We start from the raw sequence: 23,968 nt of genomic DNA, 5'->3' as shown, positions 1-23,968 counted from the left end.
TACATGTCATGTCTCATTAGGTTACATATAGTTTATAAGAAGGAACACAATAATACTGTAATCTTTAAGCTCAAACTTTGGTGGTCGTGATAGTGTGTGTAATATCCTCAAACCAAAGGGAGACAGAAAGAGACAGAGCGAGGGAGAGAGAGAGAGGGAGAGGGAAAGAGAGAGAGAGAGGGAGAGAGAGAGAGGGAGAGAGAGAGAGAGAGAGAAACAGATGTATTACTTTGGGGTTGAAAAGAGGCCGACTGATTCACTCCAGTAACTGATAGCCTATGGGAGCTGTATTTGGGCTTTGGGGAGATACACTAATGAATCCAATCCGGAATATTTCTCACTGTAAATGTGGTGTGTGTGTGTGTGTATGCGCGTGCTTGTGTGTCTGTATGCATATGTATAAAGGCTGTACAGCATTGCACTAGGTAATCAAATCATGAGAATCAAAGGAATGTTGGAGGAAATGGAGAGACCTAAGAAGAGCGACATGAAGAAAAATAGACCCTGCTGCCACCAAAGATGGCATAGATTTCTGAACAGCTGCAGCTACTATACACAACGTTGACTGCGTGTCCCCAGTTTGAAAGACAACCACACAACCACACCCACACACACACACAGCCTAAGGAAAGAAGAAAGTGAAATAAAAGGAACAGCTACCGAACAGGACACCATAATGACAGGGCTTCAGCGAATGAGGGGAGGATGAAGAGAGAGAGATAACGACACATAGACAGAGAGAGAAGGGGATGAAATGGATAAAGAGGAGGAAGACGTCCCAAAGAAAGAGTAACAATTGTCAAATGATGATGATGATGATGATGATGATGATGATGACAGTAATAACAGTAACGATGGGGCAGGGACAATACCAATTTCAGGACATGGAGCACAAACAGAAGAGAGTGATTACAAAGAGCGATGAGCTGAAAAAGCCTTGACTGTGGTCCATGTTGCAGTAACGCTAAGGAGGGAAGAGAGGGGCCGAAACAAAAAAGATGGGGGTGGAGAGAGGTAGTGGAGGGCGGGGCGGGGGCGGGGGGGTGCTCTGCAGAGTGGCGCGTGGAGATGCAGTATTTCTCCGAGCGGAGCGGGGGAGAGTCTCCCACTGAGCCAGAGACATACTGAACACAGCTCTCCAGCTGTCAGAAAGAGAGTGGGAGAGAGAGAGGGAGAGAGACAGAGAGAGAGAGACAGAGAGAGAGAGAGAGAGAGAGAGAGAGAGAGAGAGAGAGAGAGAGAGAGAGAGAGAGAGAGAGAGAGAGATTGGGAGAGAGAGAGGGGGGGAGACAGAGAGTGAGATAGAGAGAGAGATCGGAGGGAGCGACAGAGAGACAGAAAGAAAAAGAGTGGGAGTGAGAGAGAGAGACAGGCAACGAAAAAGACATAGATAACAAGAGGAGAGAGAGGATAAAAAGAGAGGGAAAGAGAGACAGATAGACAGGGACAAAGGCAAGGGAAAGGTCAAGAAGAAAGAGAGAAAGAAAGAGAAAGAAAGAAACAGAAAGAGAAAAGGGAGAGAAAAAAAAGAGAGAGCTTCCTTTCAATAACCAGGGTCAGGAGCAGGCAAATTACAGTCCACCACACTAATGCACACACCCAACACATCACACATACTCAACAGAAGACACTCACACACACACACACACATCTCTGGCATGTGCTGAATCCTGGTTCTTGTGCAGTGGGAACAGCAGTAATCCATTTGTGTGACTCACTGAGGTTTGGAACCTCGCTAGCTCGCCTGTTCAGAGGCTCACTAGAAGAAACACCCAGAGGAGAGACCAGACGCCCGGCACGAGGCCTCCCCACTCCCCCTCTGCTTCTCCTGGGCATCTTTCCAGAAAGGGACTGGCTCGGCTGGACCCTGGAGGAGCTTCTGCCTGGAGATAGAGCAGCCCTGCCCTGTCTAACGGGGCGGTCGGTCCTTTAAGACAAGAGAGAGGATCTGAGAGCAGCTCTGTGCATCCATACCCTGCTGTGACTCCTGCAACAAAGATCAGGCAGACAGACGGGAGGACAGACGACACCACCGTCTCGGAGAGGACGGACACGCCGACGGACGGACGGACGGAGAGACGGACCAACAGGGAGCAGCAGTGGGCATGCAGGCGTGACTGCAACAGCTGGACTCCTCTCTCTTCCTCTCTCTCTCTCTCTCTCTCTCTCTCTTCCTCTCTCTCTCTCTCTCTCTCTCTGTCTGTGTGACTACAGAGACCAGAGAGGGAGGACCGCGCGGTCAGAGTCCCGCTCCGCCACATCAACGCCGGACTGACACCTTCCAGAGTCGAGGGACCCTTCCTGTGTCAGAGGGAGGGTGGGAGGCAGAGCCCGGATTCCTGTTCAGGCTGGTGGGCAGTGGGTGGAACACACCTGATTCAACATTCACCGCGACTGGAACTGTTTTAGAGAAAGGGCTATTTTCTTCTCTCTTCCTTTGGACGTTTATGGTGCTGCCGACTGGATGGACTCAGTCCTGACCCCCTGACTGTTTGTGGTGTGACAGTGCAGATCGTGTGTGTGTGTGTGTGTGTTTAAGAATGGTGGGGTGTAAGAGGAGTGTGTATTGGACTCTGGTGCTGCTACACGTCCTCCAGAGCCCAGCGCAAACCTCCCAGAACATCTTTCCCAGGATACGACTCTCCCACAAAGGTAGGCATCGCACGGCGTGAGTGTGTGAGAGTGCGCTTGTGTGTGTGTATCTCAGTTGCAATGGATGTTTGCCAAACCAATACAGCAGACAATTACGCCACGGAACTACTGCAGTCCTGCGGTGATTGAAACTCGCTAAGAAAGGTACAGGGTGTAAGTGCATGAGGCAGGACTGCTTTACAGGGTCCTCACATACAAAACTCATGTTCAGCTCCTCACTGTTAAAACTAGTCAATGCATGCTGTTCGGAGGGCAACATTCTTCTCTCAGCTAGTTCATGCTAGACTGAGGATCAGACAGGTGTAGGACCTCAGACGCAAGCGTTTTTAGACATGATTCTGTCCAACCCTCTGGCTCAACACGTAGATGTTTACACAAATGAGACCAAAATAATCAAATAAATGTGTATTTCACCATCTATAGAATGGCAAAGGTGAGATAGATCGTAGGGTTAGATCATGGTTATAAACCATGACACCTCCTGTTAAACACTTTTTTTTTTGCCTTTGTATATGACACTAAGCAGATGATTATCGTGCCTGCTTCATCCCAGAGTTCTAGATAGTTGTCTACACCTACACTACCTTGCTGTAAGAGGGTCTAGTGGAGAGTGTCACGGTGTATGAAGAAGGCTGTATTATGGGCTCATGGTGAAGACCCTGTGGTTCATGTTGGTCTCTATGAAAGGTTGTTTTCCTCTTCTCAGCCATGGTGGCTGAGAATCCACAATGTGGTTTTCTCTGCCCCAGTAGTGGTTTGTTGAGAGATGAGCAGACAGATGGGGGTATGTGTGTGTGTGTGCGTGTGTGTGTGTGTGTGTGGGTGTGATTGAGCGTGTGTAAACGTCTGAGGAAATGATGAGGGTTCTGTCTTTGTAGATAACAATTCTGAAGTTGATAGTAAACAAGGCATTTTGTTCTGTTTCTTTGATCCCAATGTCAACAGTAACAGTAACTGTTATAATTCCACATAAATGTGTCAGTAAGGGTAGAATGCATGTGTGGAATTTCCATGTTCAATAAATCCTAAATATGTCAGGAGCAGTGAGTAGCTATTTGAGTGACCAACATATATCTTATGAGGCATCCAACAAAGGCAGTTAAAATGTGTATTATTTAGTAACGGATATTTATTTTGAAACGTAATAATAAACAATATCCCAGTTAGAGGTAAAAGAAAATAAACAAAGTTAATATACAGTATATATACTGTATACGCAGATGCATAGTTTATAGAGAGAGAGTGAGAGTGAGAGTGAGAGAGAGAGAGAGCGAGAGGGAGAGAGGGAGAGAGAGCGAGAGAGAGAGAGAGAGAGAGAGCGAGAGAGCGAGAGAGAGATACTGTTGTCACAAGGGAAGGGAAGAGGAAAACATCTGAACAGAAGCATAGATACAAAGAGAGAAAGAAAAGAAAGGGCCACAGGGAGCGAGGACCAACGAGAGCAGAAGTACAGGATTTGTTTGCTTAAAATCTCATGTTAGATTGGAGTATTGACAGAACCTCCTGCTGGGTGTCAAACAGTGCTGATGTGTTCACTCATAAACGCCACACGAACAAAGAGTAATAACCACGACTTTCATATTTCACCTGAGTCATTAGCTGCCCGGGGCCAGAAGTGTTTCAGTGACTGCCTCTCTCTACACCCCCCCCAACCTCTCTCTCTGTCTCTGTCTTTCCTTCCCTTTCTGTCTCTCTCTTCCCTTACATGTTCTGGCTGGCACAGTGTGTTGTGGGATCCTATCATTATGGAATGAAAAACATCTTCGCTTTTATACATTCTCAACGTCAGTTTGCACACACCCTCACTCTCTCGCTCTCGTTCAAACACACACACACACACAACCTCACACGCAGATGCACACACACACACACGCCAAATAGCCTCTCATGCTGAGTCCTTGGAGGCTGCTCACGGAGAGCGAGGCGGAGGTAGTTTTAGAAGTTCACCCCCAGGACTATGAAAACACTCCAGCTGGTATGAAAACAGATAGGGTTGTGGAGGCAGTTCTAATTCAATCTATCTGGATTGATTCCACTGTTCGTGGAGGAATGTGATCACAATAATAGTACGACTGAAGCATCTGTGGCCCACTTTCTGCGTAGCAACCCCAGGGCTTCTGGGGAATCGATACAGACTGACCTTTCGATCCACGGGGTTCTATTCTGATGCAGTCTTTTCCAGGTTTTCCTCTAAAGGAGGGGAACTGCCGTGTCGGAGATTCCAGACCGTCTCTGATTTTAATTATTCATATGGTTCTCTACTCTCATCTCCTCGTCTCTTCTTCTCCTTTCTCTTTGTCTCACCTCAGGGAGATCTAAGCGAAAAATAATAGGAAGGATAGTTTTGACCTCTGCATACGATATGTGCTGTCATTTTAGTAGGATAGAGCAACCTCAAACTGCAGAGCTGATTATACTACAGACAATTGGTCATCTTTGAATTTAAAAGTGAACCTTTCAAGGAGAACATCTTTGGGCTACTTTTTAATCCTCAAATGAAAACAATTCGAACAACATTAACCACAACCATGACCCTTAACCTTTCAGTTTGTCGGCCTAAACAAAACCGAATCATTCAGTTTCCTTTGCTTTTGGCTCTTATGATTCGTGAAGGCGCGATTTTGATTGATCTTGGTGATTCGTGACACGTAAACACGTGATCTCGCACCAGCGTGCATCACGTTTGAGTAGGCAGACATTGTCGAAGAGCTCGGTTTTAAAAAGCAATCAGTTTTCTCGGTTTCCACAGCATTGAGAGTTACTGAAGCACACTTGCATCCATGGTGATATTTTCCACTGCCCACACACTCCATCTCATTCCAATAGGTTGTTACTGAAATCCACCAGGTATTATGTGATTATTGTAGACTGACTGCTGTCTTCGAAGCAGAGAGACTGCATATCTTCCAAAGACTTTAAACACATCTTCATGAGAATGTAATACACCCTGATTAGACAGGGCTTTTGGCCAATCAAAAACTTTGATTGCTCTATGTGCAAATGGCACATCTGTTTGATTGTGAAACTAAATATGCCAGAGACACTCCGGACCACAGCATGGAGATCAGCAGAGCAGATCATCCATAAATGATCTTTTTAGACATGGCATAGCTTCTGGCATTTAGAACTAGTTCTAAATCGAGTTCTGCGTGCTTTGGCGTCAGCCAACACTTGTCTTTTCTCCCTGGAAAGACAAGTGTTCCTTTCTATTTCTGATGAATTATTTTTGCTGATGGCTGGAATCCAAAATTTGATCCGATGGGGAAAGCTGGTCAAGCAGAGGTTAAGCTATATTCTGACACTTGGCCAGAGTCAGAATTAAAGGAGATTAAATAATCCTGATAGGGTCAGATGTTGCTGCCACTCCCATTGAAAAAGCCTTCATTACCCACTCCAGAGGTCTCCTCCAATCCTGTTTCTGGGGAACTGCCTTCCTGTAGGTTTCTGTTTACAACCCCAGTTGTAAATCACCTAATGCACCACGTCAACCGGCTAATTATGAGAATCAGGTGTGCTGGATTAGGGTTGGAGTGAAAAGCTACAGGGAGGCATTTCTCTACAAACAGGACTGGTGACCCCTGACCCAATCAAACCAGAGTCTCTGCCGACTAGGCTTCCAAAATTGATGCTGGAGCAGTTGAATGTCTGGGATGCGAACAACCTTTCCAGGGAGCCAGGGAGATTATCAGACCAACCGTCTGCACTGGGTCCTGGTTGTTGAAACAGCAGGAGATAATTCTCTGATTCATACATTCCAGGTTTAGTGAGATTATACTGTAAGCGTCACCACACCCATATAATGGATACCTGTTGGGATCCTGTTGAGTTCAAAAAGAAATCATTATGTGTTTAAGAATGTGTTAAACCCAACACATGAGTTGTCTTGCAGCTCAGACTGAGAGCTTCATTGTGATGCTGCTGTTCATGGCAAAAAACATTCCTTTGGTTAGCAAAAACGGCCCTTCTGTCAGGAAAGTATGAAAATGGTCTGCTTCAGTTTCTCAGAAATAACGTGAGAGGTTGTGATTTAAAGACTGACAGGCGAAACCATCAAGAACTCCCTCTAAAACATGCCTTAGTTAAACAGCGCCCAGCAACTACAGCTTTTACATGATTTAACAACGGCAACATGCTTGTATTTAAGGCTAATTGAGTTTAGCAACCTTCAAACATTATTGATGCCAAAAAACCTATTTATCTAAAAGTCATAATAGTTTTACACGATTTTTAAATATTTGTGTTGAGCAGGTCTATGCGATGGTCCAAGGTGAATAAAGCAGTGTGGTGATGTCAGGGTGTTTGGACAGGGTTAACGTCATACACATTAACTAGTATAAATAAACTCAGGTCCTTTTCCCTGTTTCAGAGCAACAGATCCCTCTTACACGCTCAAACATCCAGCTCCCGAAAGTCCTCCGACAGCAATACCTTACCGGCTCACCACTTAAACAGAATATATGTTTCACGTGCTCAGAGAGAGAGCAGAGGTGACCTGGCACAGCTGGTGTACTCTGGCCAAGGAAAGCTGGGTTATCACATACTTACAGTATGGCCTTATCAGTCAATTACAGAGAAGGTTTGATTATATTTGACAAAATATGACACCCCCCAAAAAAAGAAAAAAAAATAGAAATATATATATTTTGATTAATGACCTCTGTAGTGCAAGGCTGGAAGGTTGAGAGCAGTGATATGTTTAACTAAGCTGAGGGAGGGTGAGGTCTTAATCTAAGATATACATTTAATAAAGCTGCACATTTCATGCAGGCTGTGCTCACGGATCCCTTGCTGTGAGAGGCTCAGGTAGTAATTACTTAAATGTGGACCCCCCCCCCCACACACACACTCCCCCATCCCCCCCACACTCCCCCCCCCCCTCCCCACACTGCAGTCATTTAAACCCTTCCTTCTCAGACAAGAAAAGAGCTGCTCTATGTACTTTACAATCTCCAAATGATTTAGCTCAAGGTGCATTTCTCCCAAGAAACTCCACGGGGAATACCAGTCTTCCGTGAAGCTCCGCCACCTCAGAAATGAGGGGATTTTTCTCATTATAGCTAATGTGTGAAGTGAAGACTTGGATGAAGTCGCTTCCACCTACATGTGGGGGAAGCTATAATTAGCTTCACCCCTACGCAGGATCCAAACCATCGGCCAAGATATCTGCCTGCACTACATACAGTACTCTTCAATTATGGAGAGGAGAGGAGAGCTAAATCAAACATTTGGCAGAGTAGAGGATAGTTGAACGATCCCAGCTGTATGGCTGCTCTGTCAGGTGTGTTCTCTGTCCCTTCTCTCTCGATCTCGGTCATGTGGTCTCTGTGCTCGCCCGCTCGCTAATGAAGTGTCCAGAGGGGGAGCCAGCTGGTGATGCCTCTCTCATATCCTCTCCGACCTTTTCCCAGCAGAGATGGGGGGGGGGGGGGGGGGGGGTGCTGGGGGGGGGGGGGGGGGGGGGGGGGGGGGGGTAGGAGTGGACAACATGAAGAAATGAGAAGGACGGGGGAGAACGGTGTGGAGGTCAGCCTGTGTCAAAGGGCAAAAATGACCAAAGGATACGACGACCAAAAAAAGTGAAATGTCCAAATACTGTGGGTGTTGGGGGGACAGGGTGATGGCATGCTAGAGTCGGGGGCATGTCAGGGAGGGAGATGGGCATGAAAGAGTCAGGTGGTGGCAGGGGTTGTGAGGGGTTGTGAGGGTAATGATGTCATGGGAGACTGTTGTTTGACGAAGCCCTGACAACACAAACAGTGGAAGTAGTGCAAATACACTCCAGTCACGGCTGACTGCGGATGTGAGGATGGACACTCTTGGGTGCTATAATAGCTCCAGTCCTCTCTACATACACTTACGCTGGCCATATCCTTTCATGATAAGCCTTGGTTACTATGTTACAGTGTGTACAGTATCATTGTGGAGGGACCGTGAGTGCTTCAGTGTGTGATGCCGTCTGGAGAGCTGTGAGGAGATGGACTGATCTGTCCTGCTCGCGGATCTTCCTGGTCCGCCTATTCACGGTCACCGATCCAAAGCAAAACCCGAGGCGTAAACGCATCAGCTTCAGGTCGTACCTCCTCTCCTTCCCTCTTCCTTTCATTTCCCCTCGATTCTTCTCCCCCGAGACCGCATGTGGCTCTCATTTCCTCGTGTGACATCACCACCCCCCTCCCAGCACCCCCTCCCAGCCCCAACGTGATGGGATACGGGAACACAAGGCCATGCCGATAATGGTGTAACAAAGGCGGGCTCGCACGCGCGCGCGCGCGCACGCGCTCTCGCATCCCTTCCCCCGTAGAGTCTCTCGTCTCCTCTGGGGACTGTGCAGTCTCCTTCGATGCTGCCGCAGCACGCAGAGGACACACACTCACTTTCTTCTATTCGTTTTTATAATAGAACCTTTTCCATTTGGTTTTTCCTTTTGTAAGCGTTCCGGCTCAGGTCCCATACCTCTGTAAATGATATTCTGTCAGAGGAAGGAAGGGTCTGCCTGTCACAAGGACACACGGTCTAACATGCTTCATGCGGTTACTACTGGCAACACGTGAAATTGTTCCAGCAAACTGAATTATTGTTTATTGATTCGCCGTACAGTAAGGGGTTGAGATGAGCCCTTCTGTGCGTTCATCTTGGTTTCCATGACGGCTCGCTAGTGTGTGAGGAAACCTTGGACCCTCCCCCCCCCCCTCCCCCCCCCGAACCCCACCTCGACCCCCCCACAGTAAGACACACTCCTCCACATACTCCTCTCTCCCTCCTTGGGAAAAACAGGGTCGTAGATTTCCGTACGGGCCGCGGAGATGATTATGGCGTTTATTTGTATTTTATTTCTCTAAATCTCCCCAGGCATCTCTCACCACTTCAGAGAAGGGGCGATGAAAGTGTCTGTCTGAGGAGGGAGGGAGGGGGGCGGGGCACTTCCCCCCTCCCCCCCCCTCCCCCTTTCCATTTGAAGTGGGAGCACAGTAGGGCCGTGTTTCTCTCCCAGTCGTTTGTTTTGCGGAGCCGCGCACTCGCTCTCTCGGCCCGTGAGCCCGCGCAGGCTTGCGTGTGATGGCTGCAGCTGGTAGGAGAGAGAGAGAGAGAGAGAGAGAGAGAGAGAGAGAGAGAGAGAGAGTGGAAATCCCCTCCTCTTTCCCTTTCTCTCGCCCTCTCTCTGTCTCTCCGTCTGGGTGTGTGGAGACAGAGGTCTGGCTTTAACAACTGTTACTGTTTTAGATAATGATAGGCCCGGGCCGCTTTTACTGCCCCCAGCAGATGTGAGGTACATCACAGCATCCTTGATTGATCACAGGGGCCCACAGAATCAAACCGTGCAGATGATTCACACTAGGAATTCATCAACTCACTTAGATAAACGTTGATGAGGCCGGTCATTTGTTTTACTGCTCGACACCTGTCTGGCCTTCGTGAATGAATGAATGTGATGGGCCCCACAGGGCCCCAGTACAGTACTTCTCCACACAGCTCTGCCCTGCTTTCTTGTGCCAGTTTCCCCGACTGAGCGTCACATTCCACCGGGCTACACCCACTGCACCCCATCTGTGAGCGCATTCGTGTGACTGTGAGCGCGTGTCTGCGTGTGCCTGTCTGCACAGTTTGTCCGTATGGGTGCGTCTGCGTGTGCCTGTCCCATGCGATCGGTCATTCACCATCAGGGCGTGATGGGGAGGGAAAACGTGGATGGAAACAAACAGGTTTGGCAGAAGAAGTACCACCCGGCCCCTTTCACTCTCAATCTCCATCAGAGTTGTTTTGATCAGAAGAAGCAGGACCCGGCATCTCCGGAGAGAGCGTTCACTGTTACCGAGCCAGCTTACACGATGAGGGAAATGTCGGGATGTCAACAGCGATTAGCGAGCATTGCCTTGCCTTTGTTTGTGTGTGTGTGTGTGTGTGTGTGCGTGCACATGTGCGTGTAGGTGGGTCTGCGTGTGGGCCTGAGTTTGTGGACGATGCATTGAGATAGACATTGCAAGGGAGAGAGAGAGAGAGAGAGAGAGAGGGAGAGAGAGAGAGGGAGAGAGACACAGAAACAGAGAGACAGAGAGGATATACCGAGACAAAGACAGGGAGTCATACAGGGGGTTAGAGACAAAGAGAGACGCAGACAGAAACAGACAGACAGAGAGAAAGCGGCGAGTGCTTGGATTAGATAATTACAGGAAGCATGCCGGAGCCGTGCCACAACACTTCTGCCACGTCCCCTCTGTGTCTCTGGCCCTGCCACCGCAGAGATCTAATGGCAACAGCTAACTGCACCTCTCAGACTGACATGGTACAGATCTATTACCAAAATAAACATGACCCCCTGTCTCCTCCTTCTCTAATACCACCGACAACAAACACTGTGCCGTAACGTCTGCAACATCTACAAACTAGCTTGAACAAACAAGGCCTCTGTCCCTATCATGGCGATCAGATCTCTGTAAAAACACACAGACATTGCAATAACAAATCAGAAGAATTACCTCCCCCCCCCCCCCCCTCCCCCCACCCCCCTCGAACCACTACCATTTAGGAACCCCTTCCAGGTATTTGAAGTAGCTGAGACCTTGACACACTCTAACAGGGCCGTGCCGGTCTGAGAGACAGAAGGCGGAGGGGGTGATGGTAGCCAGAGGTTTCCCCTCCCTGTTTGGACGCTGTGGCACTGTTGAGACTGACAGATCTAATTAGGCGAGGACACGAGGACAAATAGAAAAGGATCTCACAGGAACACCTAGACATGATCCACAGGCCTGCCGTGCTTCTGCTCGCGCTGGGCGAGGTGCTAGGAGGACTTCTAACGCACACCAGACTCCTTCCCCTTTTCCCCACAAGGACACCCAGCCATATGCTTCCAGTGCCCAGGGGCTCTGGCCCAGCCAAACCCACAGGAAGTGTGCACCCCTTTGGGGCTTCAGCTTCTGGCTCAGGTCCTTCACCTTCAGCCCTTGGCTCCAGAGCCGTACACACGAGAGGCTGGCTGAGAGAGGACCTGTCAGGTTTAGTTAGATAAACAAATTACGTTCAACTGTGTGTGTGTGTGTGTGTGTGTCGTCTATGTTTCATTCATGTAATGTTACTGTTCTTTCTATTACTGTGAAAGCTAGAGAATGCAAGCCTCCAGTGTGGATGTTGACTCTGGGTCCCTATCAAGATCACTGTGCAACGACACACTACTTCCTCTTTAAAGCAGGAAGTCAGATAAGGACATATTTGACTGACAGATAAAGTCAGAATGATCCGTCTGATCTGAGGACAGTTCTTGTCGTCTCTCTTGATTATATTGTATTTCGTACAGACCATTCCTGAGGGAAACGTCTTCAAGGAGTTAGATAAAAAGAACAGTTCCGTTTCCTGTTTGATGAGGGAACTTCCTGCCGGATAGAGAGACTATACACCAGACTGTGAAGATCAAATATCCACCACAAATCAGTCCATCGTTCCTCTCCTTACGATCCCCTTTTCCCTTTTTTGGGAAAGGATTTGGGAGATGTGTAATATCCGGAATGTGTCTCCTATCTCCTGAGCAGAAATGGAAGGGACAAAACCTGCTGAACATGTGCAGGCGTTGGGCTTCCTCTGTGTCTCTTTGACTTGCTCATACTCTTCTCAATGTCCTGTGTGTCACTCCACATCCCACCGTTTTCTATACTAGGAGGAAACAGCTGACGAAGAAGGGGAGAGAGAGATAGAGAGAGGGAGAGAGAGAAAACAACTGACAGAAGGAGACAGAGATAGAGGGAGAGAAAGAGAGAGAGAGACTGAGAGACACATAGAGAGGGAGAGAGAGACTGAGAGAGACTGAGAGAGAGAAAGAGAGAGAGAGAGACTGAGAGACTGAGAGACACATAGAGAGGGAGAGAGAGACTGAGAGAGACAGAGAGAGAGAAAGAGAGAGAGAGACTGAGAGACACAGAGAGAGGGAGAGAGAACATGTGAGAGATACAGACTGAGACAGAGAAAGAGAGACACCGAGATAAAGAGATAACCGCGGCTCTGTACAATCCCCTGAGAGAACAGCTCAATCACAACCATGTGCTGTGTTGTGTGCCCAGGGCCACGGTGCTGCCTCCACTCTCACATGAGCAGGGTGCTCCAGCGGCAGCCATACTTAGGACTGTAGTTTGTGTGAAACGATGCTAACCTTGCATTGTGCGTGTGCGTGTGCAGAGCTATGGGAGCTGAACAGGACGTGGGTGTTCCAGGGGCCCGGGTCCTCCCTGCAGCCCAAGACCATGCTGCTAGACGAGGGCCACGAGAGGCTGTATGTAGGGGCCAAGAACACCCTCTACTCCCTCAGCCTGGAGAGGGTTGACTCACACCACAGAGAGGTAGGTGTGTGTGAGCGCGCGTGTGTGTGTGTCCCGTCTTGAACCTTTAGAACCTTAGGTCAGAAGGTTACCCAAACACAGTTTATATGTTGGGGTGAGAGGGGGGTCCTCAATATTTCAACAGGGTCACGGAGTGCATTATGAAGCATTGACGCAAAGCAGAGCTTCTAATTTCCGAACTGCTTTTTCGGGAATAGCAACCCATGAACAGCACTGCCATGCACCAGTGCAAATGGATACAATCGTTTGACCATGTTAATGAGCCATTCAGCATCACATCCTCTTGTGTCCTCTCCACGGATGGAATTGCAAAGGAATGGGTCTAGCTCAGTGATACAGCAGTTCACTACAGATCAAGAGGTCGCAGGTTCAAATCCCCCCCGCCTACGTTGCTTTGGATAAGAGTCTGACCTGCAGTATGGCTGGGTCATATGGTGATGGATTAGGTCAGACTCTGTCATGTTTATCTTTGTGTTGGCCTCTCCTCTCCCCAGATCCAGTGGGCCAGCACAGAGATCCAGGTAGAGGACTGTCTGATGAAAGGCAGAGAGAAGGTACAGTGATACCGCAGCACGTCCAGAAACACTGTGCCTGGGAAAGTTACACAGTTACATGACATGGGTGTGTTGCTTGCCTCGGGTGAAAGCACTGACTAAATTGCTCATATGTAAATGTACAGTCAAGCTAACACCAGCGCTTGTTCGATACACACATGTATCCCCATGGCAGCTGCATATGCAGCATTTCAATGGGAAAAATCAATCAATCACCATCCAGCACAGATCCAAAGAGTGAGAATTGGTCTTCCTCTTCCTCCGCTGTCTTCTAACCCTTCATCACCTCCCTCCCTCCCTCCCTCCCTCCCTCCCTCCCTCCCTCCCTCCCTCCCTCCCTCCCTCCCTCCCTCCCTCCCTCCCTCCCCCCCCCCTATGTCTCTCTGCAGCCTGAGTGTGCTAACTACATCAAGGTTCTGCAGCAGTTCAACCACACCCACTTGCTGGCGTGTGGGACTGGAGCGTTTAACCCTCTGTGTGCCTTCGTCAATGTAGGGCACGTCGGTCAGGTAAGGCTGGGGACTGGGTGGACCCGTGTGTGTGTACAGTACATGTGCACGGTATGTGTATGAGTGTGTGTGTGTGTGTGTTAGTGGTGTGTGTCTGTGTGTGTGTGTATGGGGGGTCAGCGAAGGAGGGCGCAGTGAGTTCATCCGGTGTCTCCCTGACTTTAAACTTGAGACTTTCGAGCTCTTCGCTCTCCTGCATCAGCGAGCCTCGTGCTTGGAATGACCTGTAAAGCACTTAACACATCCTCCAGCTGACCGGTGTCTCCTCAGAGGCAGTGGGAGGACACCAACGAGAGAGCAGCAGAGAGCGTCTGAGGGAGAAAGAGTATGTGTATGTGTGTGTGAGAGAGAGAGAGAGAGAGAGAGAGAGAGAGAGAGAGAGAGAGAGAGAGAGAGAGAGAGAGAGAAAGAGTGAGAAAAAGTGTGTGACAGAGAGGCAGAGGGTGTCTGTGTGTGGGTGAAGAGAGAGACAGAGAGATGTAAGAGTGCATGTGTGTGCATGTGAGTTTGTGTTTGTGTTTGTGTTTGTGTGTGTGTGTGTGTGTGTGTGTGTGTGTGTGTGTGTGTGTGTGTGTGTGTGTGTGTGTGTGTGTGTGTGTGTGTGTGTGTGTGTGTGTGTGTGAGAGAGAGAGAGAGAGAGAGAGAGAGAGAGAGAGAGAGAGAGAGAGTTAGTTTATGAGTCCTCTGGTGTAGAGGGAGTGTGTTTGTTTGACTGAGCTTCATCCAGTGTCTGAGCAGACCTGGCAGGAAAAGCAAACAGCAACACAGTCCCTGGGGAACCATGTCAGAACACACCACAACAGCAGAAGAGAACAAGAGGGAGAACTCTCTCAGCAAGAATTTCTGTTTAAACTCTTGCTTCGGTCAGGTGCCTGTGTGTGTGTGTGTGTGTGTGTGTGTGTGGGTGTGTGTGTGTGTGTGTGTGAAAGAGGGAGTGGTTTTAAAAATATGTGCTTTCATGCGTGCGTTCTTTCATGTGTGTGTGTGTGTGTGCGTGTGTTTGTGTGAGCGGCTGTCTTACAGTTCACATTAAACAGCTCCCTTGGCATGTGTATCTGTGATGCGTCTCTGGTGTATGAGAGTGAAGGGAGAGGGGAGAGGTGTTCACCCTACATTCCAACCACCATACAGGGCGGTCACACCTCCAAAACATGAACCACATTGGAAGACGCCTGTCATTTCACAGGAATGTTGTAAAAAAAAAAAAAGCCAGAACTTCACACTTGCTTGCATGGCTTGAATTGCACTGCTAGGTCAGTAGGTTTCCTCTAAGACATCCATGAGGCCTTCGCTGAAGACTATTCGAACTCAGTTCTAACAGTAACGGATTCTTTAGCACCAGGACATATTTTGTAATCCATTTTCAATGCTGGTTGGTTCTTCTTGAAGGAGCGGTTGGGGTAATGGATGGTTTGAGGGAACCAGCAGTTGGCTACAGTGCTGTGCAGGGTAACAGAGTGGCTCAGCCGGGGGTTCCAATGGCACCCATTAATCAATATTAGACATGCCTCTTCTGGTGGCAGTCACTAACACTCAAATCTGGCCTCAAATCATCTGTGTGTTAGCGTGCCTGAGTGTGTGTGTGTGTGTGTGTTTGTGGAGGGATGTGTGCGTGTGTGTGTGTGTGGGGGGGTTACCTGCTGGGCTGAATGGTCAGATGAAACCGGTAAAGTCAGTGAGTTTCTTCCTCTACAGGAGCTGGAGAGAGGTGGCTGTGCACATTAGAACAACACTCCTTCATTTGGTCATCCATCACTCCTTGTCTCATCCATCTTCCACTCTCAATCTCATTTATCACCCTGACTTCCTTCCTCCCTCCATCGTTTTCTCTCTTAGACCTTATATCACCGCCTGGGGTGAGAGTCTGGATGCTGTTAGAGCTCACATTCAAGCATTTGAACCCTGAGTGGTGTTGTGTGTTCAAGTCCGTGTGTCTGTGTGTGGTGTGTGTTCAAGTCTGTGTGTCTGTGTGTGGTGTGTGTTCAAGTGTGTGTGTCTGTGTGTGGTGTGTGTTCAAGTGTGTGTGTCTTGGGGATTTGTGTGCGTGTGTGGATCTGTGTGTGTGGATGTGCTCTGTCTACTTGTGTGTGTGTGTGTGTGGGGGGGGGGGGGGGGTGAGTGTGTGCGTGCGTGCGTACATGGTGTGTGCATGCTCACAGTGCATGTTTGGGTTTCCCCTGTTCTGACCGTGCTCGGCCCACAGGACAGGCAGTTTGGTCTGGAGGACAGCAGCGTCGAGAGTGGAAGAGGACGTTGTCCGTATGACCCCAACAGCCCGTGTATCTCCACCTTCTCCAGTAAGCAGCCACGCTCGCAACTCGCCTTCCCGTCTCATCAGTCTCTCTGCTTCTGGCTCTTTCTCTCCCTCGAAAACGTCCTCTCCCGTCTCTGCTTTCTCCTCGACATACTTGTACACGGTGGTGAACAGCTTGACCCATGTACAGAGTAGTACATGGGTACGTAATTTGAGTAGTCAACCCTGCCCAGGGTCTGCTAAAACCCTCTGCGACTGCATGTTTACCATGACTCAAGGCTGACGCGTACTCGGAACGACACTGCCACCAAGTGGTGACACCTGTCAAACACAGGAACCTGTCCTGAAGCGACCGGGGGGAATTCTGAGGTGATGATTTGCTGTTGCAGATGGGGAGCTGTACATGGGCCTGTACACAGACTACTGGGAGAACGACGGGGCTTTGTGTCGCCTCAACAACCAGAGCTACACGCGCACGGAGAGGGACGACCGGCAGCAGCTCAACGGTCAGCGAGGATGAGAACTCGGCAGAGCACACCGCAGCCCTCTGTTATGTCTTACCGATCTGACCCCGAGGCCTGTCATTCCTTTTTCCTCAGAGCCTAAGTTCGTAGGTTCGGCTGTCATCCCGGACAATGACGATCGGGATGACGATAAGGTGTATTTCTTCTTCACCGAACGGGGGATGAATGCCGAGGGAGTCAACAAGGCTGTGTACACCCGTGTTGGTAGAGTGTGTGCGGTAAGACCACACAGTCCATTCCGGATTGTTCCTTCATTTCATTTCAAATGACTTACGATGGGTAGACATTTCTGGGATATTCTCTAAATGTACACGTGTCATGTAGGGCCCCCATGACCTCTCTCTCTCTCTCTGTCAGAATGACCAGGGGGGTCAAAGGATGCTGGTGAACCGCTGGAGCTCCTTCCTCAAGACCCGCCTCCTCTGCTCCGTGGCTGGGCTTAACGGCATCGACACACACTTCGACGAGCTGGGTGAGGCATCGTGTGTGTGTATGACCATGTTTGTTGGTGACACAGACGGGTCTTGGGGACATGTTTCTGTCTTGTTTTTTTGTATCGATTATGGTCTTTTTTTTGGCTCTTCAGAGGATGTGTTTGTGTTGGAGACCAAAGATAAGAAGAATCCAGAGATATTTGGCCTCTTCAGCACCACTAGGTGAGGCAGCTCTGGCTGTAGTGATAAACAGGAACAGATTCAATCGCTTCAATCTCCATCTCTTCTTTTCCATCCTCAACCCCTCCGCGCTGTCTCTCTCTCAGTGCTGTGTTTAAGGGCTACGCGGTGTGCGTGTACCACATGGATGACATCAGGGCAGCGTTCAACGGCCCGTTTGCCCACCGGGAGAGACCGGAGCACCACTGGACCCCCTACGAGGACCGGGTCCCCTACCCCCGCCCAGGATCTGTGAGTCCCGCAGCCCCCACACACCGCTACACCATCCGCCCCCTCTGCTACACACGCAACCAAACAGCCTTTCTGACCCTGTCGGAAGCCTTCGGTGAACCTGACACGAACAGAGTCGTGAGGTCGGTTGTTTTGACATCCGAGCCGAGGCCCGGGTTCTGGGTCTGTCGGTGGTTGGTGTTTGCCCTTTGAGACGGGGAGTGTCTGTGAACGGGCCAGGGGGAATGTCAGACCTGCCGCAGCAGCCCTCAGCAGGTCACCTGGGGACGGGGGCCGTGACGTGGGACTCCCAGGCAGGAGCCGTGGGACACACAACGAGGGGTCTCTTTCCTGCTGCTTTGTGGCTTTGTTGTTTTACACATGAGGTGAACAGTAACCTCTATCTGGCATGTGCATCTCTTTTTTTTGCACCCCCCCCCCTTTCTCCCCCTTCCCCCCCCTTCTCCTCACTCCCCCCCCCCCCCCCCTTTCATTCCCTCTCTGCAGTGTGCCAGCAAGGTGAACGGAGGAGGGTTCTCCACTTCCAAGGAGTTCCCGGATGAGGTTCTGCGTTTCGTGCGCTCCCACCCCGTGATGTACCGGCCGGTCCTCCCGCTCCATCGCCGGCCGGTTCTGCTGCAGACGGAAGCAGGGGGCAGGAGGCTGACCCAGATCGCCGTGGACCGGGTGCAGGCCCAGGACGGGCACTACCACGTGCTCTACATCGGCACAGGTACGGGCAGAGGGTCGGGGTGCGGCAGGAGAACACCCGGAGCTATGGACACACGGTCTCGAACAAGTCCAGCAGTTGTCGGAGACTGGTTGTCAATAGCGTAGCGTCGTCTTGAAAGGGAGCTCGCGTCGCTTACAACCGGGCCTTCGACCGGACAGGATGACTGCTTGTAGTGCTGAGACAGCTGCTTTCTCTCCCCTCCCCCCCCCCCCCCTTTCCCTTTCTGCCCCCCCCCTCCCCCCAGGAGACTCTGTGGTGCTGAAAGTGATCCCCATCTACAACTCCGACACGGACAGCGTGGAGGAGGTGCTGCTGGAGGAGCTGCAGGTGTTCAAGGTGACGCCTCCGTCACACGGACCACACCGGAGCCGTCCCCCTGCTTGTGTCAGCGGTGACGGCGCCGCTCGACGGATGTGGTGCAGTGTTGAAACGGGATGTTCTGAACGTCGACGCCTCCGATGAAATGTGAATTCTGCAGCTGACATGTGTTGTCGTTGTTGTTGTGTTTTTTTCGCCGCAGGTTCCCGTGCCAATAACTGAGATGATAATATCAGCCAAACGGGTAAGGCCATTTACAAAAAGAGGAAGACAGAATGAACGAATGAACGATTGAATGAATGGATGAATAGATGGATGGATGAACGAGTAAAACTGCAGTACTCATGTTTAGCCACAAGGTGACACCGCAGTGCTCAATATTGACCAAATGTCAACGACGATATCGTGATACTCGTTATAGGAAATTACTAAGTAGCAGTTTACTAATGGTAGGGGTGATGTGGTTTCCACAGCAACAGCTGTACGTGGGCTCCGAGGTGGGTGTGGCCCAGGTGAAGCTGCATCAGTGTGACCTGTACGGGTCAGAGTGCGCTGACTGCTGCCTGGCTCGTGATCCCTACTGTGCCTGGGATGGTCTCACCTGCACCAGATACTACCCAGCTGGAGTCTATACCAAGAGGTAACACACACGCACATACACACATGCACTCACTCACTCACTCACTCACTCGCACGCTCACACATTCACTCACACACTTGCACGCTCACTCACTCATTCACTCGCTCACACACTCTCACACACTCGTATTCGCAAACACACTCAAACTCACACACTCACCTCACACACACACACACACGCTCACAAACACAAACACTCACACCAACAAACACACACAGAATCGTAAATCAAATTATTCATGGTCCGTCGCATGTTCCGTGTGTAGGCGCGTGACATATTAACGGTTAACATATTTCCTAGCACCTCTGTCAAACCTCCGTCACTCTCTCCAGCGCTTGGAGCTCTCTCTGGAGCTCTCTCTAACAGTCCCTCCACTCCTCCACCATCACAAACACAGCCCAGGCAGACTGGGAGAGACATGCCAGACAGATACGTTATGTAATGCCAATCAGTATTCATATTTGTTCCCTTTCTTCGTTTGTCTCTTTCTTGTCGCCCCCCCCACCCCCCCACCCCACCCCCCTGCCCTGTCTTGCCTCCTATCTCTGATTCCGTCTGTCTCTCCCTACCCCCTCTCAATCTCAGTAGACGATTCAGGCGCCAGGATGTTCGCCATGGCAACGCAGTCCAGCTGTGCAATGGGCTTCAGATTGATGGTTAGTGTGTGTGTGGCTGTGGCTGTGTGGGTGTGGGTGTGGGTGTGTGTGTGTCTGTGGCTGTGGTTGTGTGCGTGTGTGTGAATTTGTTGGTGTGAGTGCCTAGATCTATGGCTGTCACTCTAAACTCCGGTCCCTTAAAGGCAATGGGAAAGTTAATGGGATAGTGATTTTTTTAGATAATGACCATCTTTGTGGACTGGAGTGAGGATGATAGAATGTGACCTGACCCTGAACTATGGCCTGTGGCTCAGGAGATACATGTCTGCGTGTGAGAAGAGAGTGTCTCTCTGCCAAATTGTGAGACACACTTGCACGAAATGAACTCTCTCTTCGGCTCTCTGTGTTCAAATGTGACAATACAACATGTAGGAGGATTGACTGTCATGTTCCAGTAAATCCCCTCTTTACCTGTCATGTTATCCCCTGTGTGTGTGTGTGTGTGTGTGTGTGTGTGTGTGTGTGTGTGTGTGTGTGTGTGTGTGTGTGTGTGTGTGTGTGTGTGTGTGTGTGTGTGTGTGTGTGTGTGTGTGTGTAGAGGAGCAGTGGCAGAAGGCACAGGAGAGGCTGGTGTTCGGGGTAGAGAGTAACAGTACTCTGTTGGAGTGCACACCCCGCTCACTGCAGGCCAGAGTTCTCTGGTTCATACAGAGAGGACCGGACAGAGAAGAGGTGAAACACACACACACACGACAATGTACAGACACACATCCACACAAACTGGAGGGAGAGACTCACACAGACATGTACACACGCCAACGCACACACATACGGACACCGACACGCACACACGCGCGCGCAAAGTCCAACGCCAACAGGATACGGCCAGCAGAGATACGAAAAGGCACGCTGCGATTCCTCCACTCAACCCCCCTCCCTCCTTCTCTCCTCCCTCCTCTCCCCCCACCCAGGTCCGACCCGACGAGCGCGTGGTGGCGACCTCCCACGGCCTGCTGTTCCTGCGCGTGCGGGCCACAGACGCCGGCGAGTACGTGTGCCAGACGGTGGAGCACGGCTACGTGCACACGCTGCTGCGCGTGGCCCTCCGCGTGCTGCCAGGGGACAGGGTGGGCGCCATGCTGCGCAGGGACACGCAGGCGAGGGAGGGAGAGGAGGAAGGAGACGCCGGGGACACCCCCTGTCAGCCCTCCCCGGTCGGCCCTCCCGGCCCCGGCGAGAGCCCCGGCTCCAGGGTCCCGGGGGCCCCTCCCGCCCCAGGCCCGGGCCCTCACTCCAAGCTGTGGTACAAGGAGTTCCTCCAGCTCATCGGCTATGGAGACGCCCAGCGGGTGGAGGAGTACTGCGAGAGGGTGTGGTGCTCTGACAAGAAGCGCAGGAAGAGCAAGGCGCCACAAGCCAAGCGGCGGTACGCCTCCCCGGGGGGGGAGAAAAAGGCTCGGGCGAGGGGGGAGCCATCCCACAGAGCCCCCCGACACACCCTGGACACCTGAGGGGAGAGGAGAGAGCAGAGAGACGGCACAACACCCACTATAGGTCACACTCACTCAGGGTTAGCAGCAACTGAAAGGTCTGCGACTGCCTCTTCAAGCGGAGCAGACACCCAAAAAACACACACGCAACCCTTCTCACTAACACATCGGAACAGGGTTTCTACCTTGCTGCGTTCTGAGCTGTAATAGTCCCCCTCCTCTGCAGACCTATCCCCTGGTGCTAGCTCTCAGTAGAGGACCTGACCTTCAGCGCGTGGAGGAGATGAACTGTGGAAGAACGACATTGACTCTGACCTGGAGAGACAGAACAGGCCTCGGCTCCCCCAGACTACAAACACACACACACACACACACACATACAGGACACTCCAACAGACACCTGTTCAATTCAGAACAAAGATAAAACTGACTAGGCTTGAGAATCACGTCATGAATCTTCGATGTTAACAGGTAGTGGTCATTTCTCCTCTGTACAACTAGTTAAATTATTTCTTAGTAATAGGTTTCTGACTTGTGTTTGGTAACTGTTTAGATTTCAACTATTAAAACTGGAACTGTGACACTGTGTTTCCCTTACTCTCATAGCTGGATCCATATTGTAAATTGTTACAATAGAATAGATAGTCATACTGTAGAATGCCTATGTTTGCAAAGTAAATACGTTGTGTCATTTTAGAAAATCTGCGAGGCAATGATGTGTACAAAAGCTTAAATAAGCATGACCTGACCTCACATTACAACAACAGTACCACTTCAAAACTGCATTGTGTGTGGTTGTGGTCCACTTGTGGCAAACCTTAGCAAACGACTAACCTATTTGAAGTCCCATGTCCACTGACGGCACTTGAAAAGTCCAGTAGACAGAAATTGTTCATATTCTATGTAAAAATGTCTAAACTGTATCAATCACAGCATGTGTGGTTTTATAAATGTGCTGGCTGTAGTGTATGTACTATTAAAGTGCCACCTGCAGGAGCTCTGTATGCAGGGCAGACAGTGTGTATCAGTCTAGTACATGTATCACCTCTATATTCATCTTTCATCGTGTGACAGAGGCGGCTGGTTAGTATTCCTGTTTGAACCTACCCTGCTCTCTCTTTCTCTCCCTCAGTCTCCCTCTCTATCTTTGTCTATGGGTCTCATCTTTCTCTCTCTGGCTTTCTCTCCCTCTCCCTATCTTTCTCTCACACACTCTCTCTTTCTCTCTCACTCTCTTGCTTTCTCACTCTGTCACGCTGTTTCTCGCTCGTGGTCTCCCTCTCCGTCTCTCTGTCTCTCTGTCTCTGTCTCTCTCTCTCTCTCTCTCTCTCTCTAATGATGCCGCAGATGGAGTTCATAATTACCTTCCTTGACACCAATCTAAGGCACCACATTTCTCTGGGAAAGAAGGAGGGAACGTTTCAAAGCCCACCCGAGCGTGTCATTGGCTGGAACGTGGAGTCAGCCTCATGAATATTAAAGGAAGACAACAGCATCCCAATCTGACAAGGAAGCAAAATACATCCTTTTAATTCAGTCTTGCGTGGATACGGGTGTTATATTTTGCCGGCGCCCATTTGTTCTCCTTTTCGTTTGACGTTGTTCCCTTTATTGTCCTATGTAGCATGTTTAGTGGTTTCGGATCTGACCCACTTCAAATGTTCCTCAGGTGTATTATGTATGAGCATCTTGGAGAGAATATTTAGCACTCCTGAGAACCCTGAACTACTAACCCCCCTTGGTTGTCCTCCCTCTGGGATAGTCAAAAGTGGAACTGTTGTCTCCCCACCCCTCGCCAATACCTGTCATTAAAAAGATGTATTGTCTCTCCCCGGTCTCACCTCTAGGATTCAGACATCAATAATGTTGAGAACAACACACACACACACACAAATACACACATGCCAACAAATACACACACACACAAACAAACACACTGGACTGAACACTTTTTCTATTACTCACTTTGACAGTCTCTTTTTCATTTACACATACTCACACAAACACACACTCACACACACATACAGCTGAACCTCATTTCAAGAGGTAATGAAACAAACAGGCAGCCTTATATCCTAAAATATAGAATCATTCTCAATAGATCTGCATAATCACTAACAATGCATGGCTTCTCTAAAATGCTGGTGAATGACACAGTGTGGAGCTGACACCAATTCTACAGTTGGACCTACCTGTGCCTGTGGGGATATGGAGGCATCTGAGAGGGGAATTCACACCTCTGATTCCAATCCACTGGCTGCCATGGCAACTAGCTTTGAACCCCCTTCAATCCCCACCTGAACACATCCCTTCCTCCGTGTGTGCCGTTATGAGCCCGGCCGTGGAAGCAGTGGTGGTGATGTGCCGGTGGAACCTCAGTGACACGGCCGCCTCCAACAAGTGGCTGAGTTGCTTGTACAAAATGGCTGCCGATCCGCCTTCTGGTTCACTAGCCACGCTGAGAATGAGAATGGCTTTCATTTGAACGTGGC

General features: G+C 50.0%; 1 protein-coding gene across 2 annotated transcripts; it reads left to right on the top strand.

Annotated features, from left to right (window-relative positions):
* Nucleotides 1–2,389: 2,389 nt before the first annotated feature.
* sema3e (sema domain, immunoglobulin domain (Ig), short basic domain, secreted, (semaphorin) 3E) lies at nucleotides 2,390–22,597 on the top strand. Of its 2 annotated transcripts, none has more exons than XM_067234331.1 (17): nucleotides 2,390–2,652; nucleotides 12,814–12,974; nucleotides 13,469–13,528; nucleotides 13,918–14,037; nucleotides 16,241–16,334; nucleotides 16,681–16,797; nucleotides 16,891–17,033; nucleotides 17,173–17,287; nucleotides 17,402–17,471; nucleotides 17,576–17,720; nucleotides 18,207–18,432; nucleotides 18,677–18,768; nucleotides 18,953–18,994; nucleotides 19,224–19,390; nucleotides 19,979–20,046; nucleotides 20,585–20,718; nucleotides 20,958–22,597. In XM_067234331.1, the coding sequence occupies exons 1-17, from the start codon at nucleotides 2,541–2,543 to the stop codon at nucleotides 21,495–21,497; spliced, it is 2,406 nt and encodes an 801-aa protein (XP_067090432.1). In that variant the 5' UTR covers nucleotides 2,390–2,540; the 3' UTR covers nucleotides 21,498–22,597. The 2 variants fall into 2 exon arrangements, with proteins under 2 accessions (XP_067090432.1, XP_067090430.1); XM_067234329.1 differs by having other exon boundaries at nucleotides 19,976–20,046.
* Nucleotides 22,598–23,968: the final 1,371 nt, after the last annotated feature.

This window comes from Osmerus mordax, chromosome 4 (assembly GCF_038355195.1).
Source record: "Osmerus mordax isolate fOsmMor3 chromosome 4, fOsmMor3.pri, whole genome shotgun sequence".
Taxonomy (NCBI): Eukaryota; Metazoa; Chordata; class Actinopteri; order Osmeriformes; family Osmeridae; genus Osmerus; species Osmerus mordax.
The sequence above is the reverse complement of the archived record's forward strand: the minus strand, read 5'-3'. Positions and strand labels throughout refer to the sequence as shown.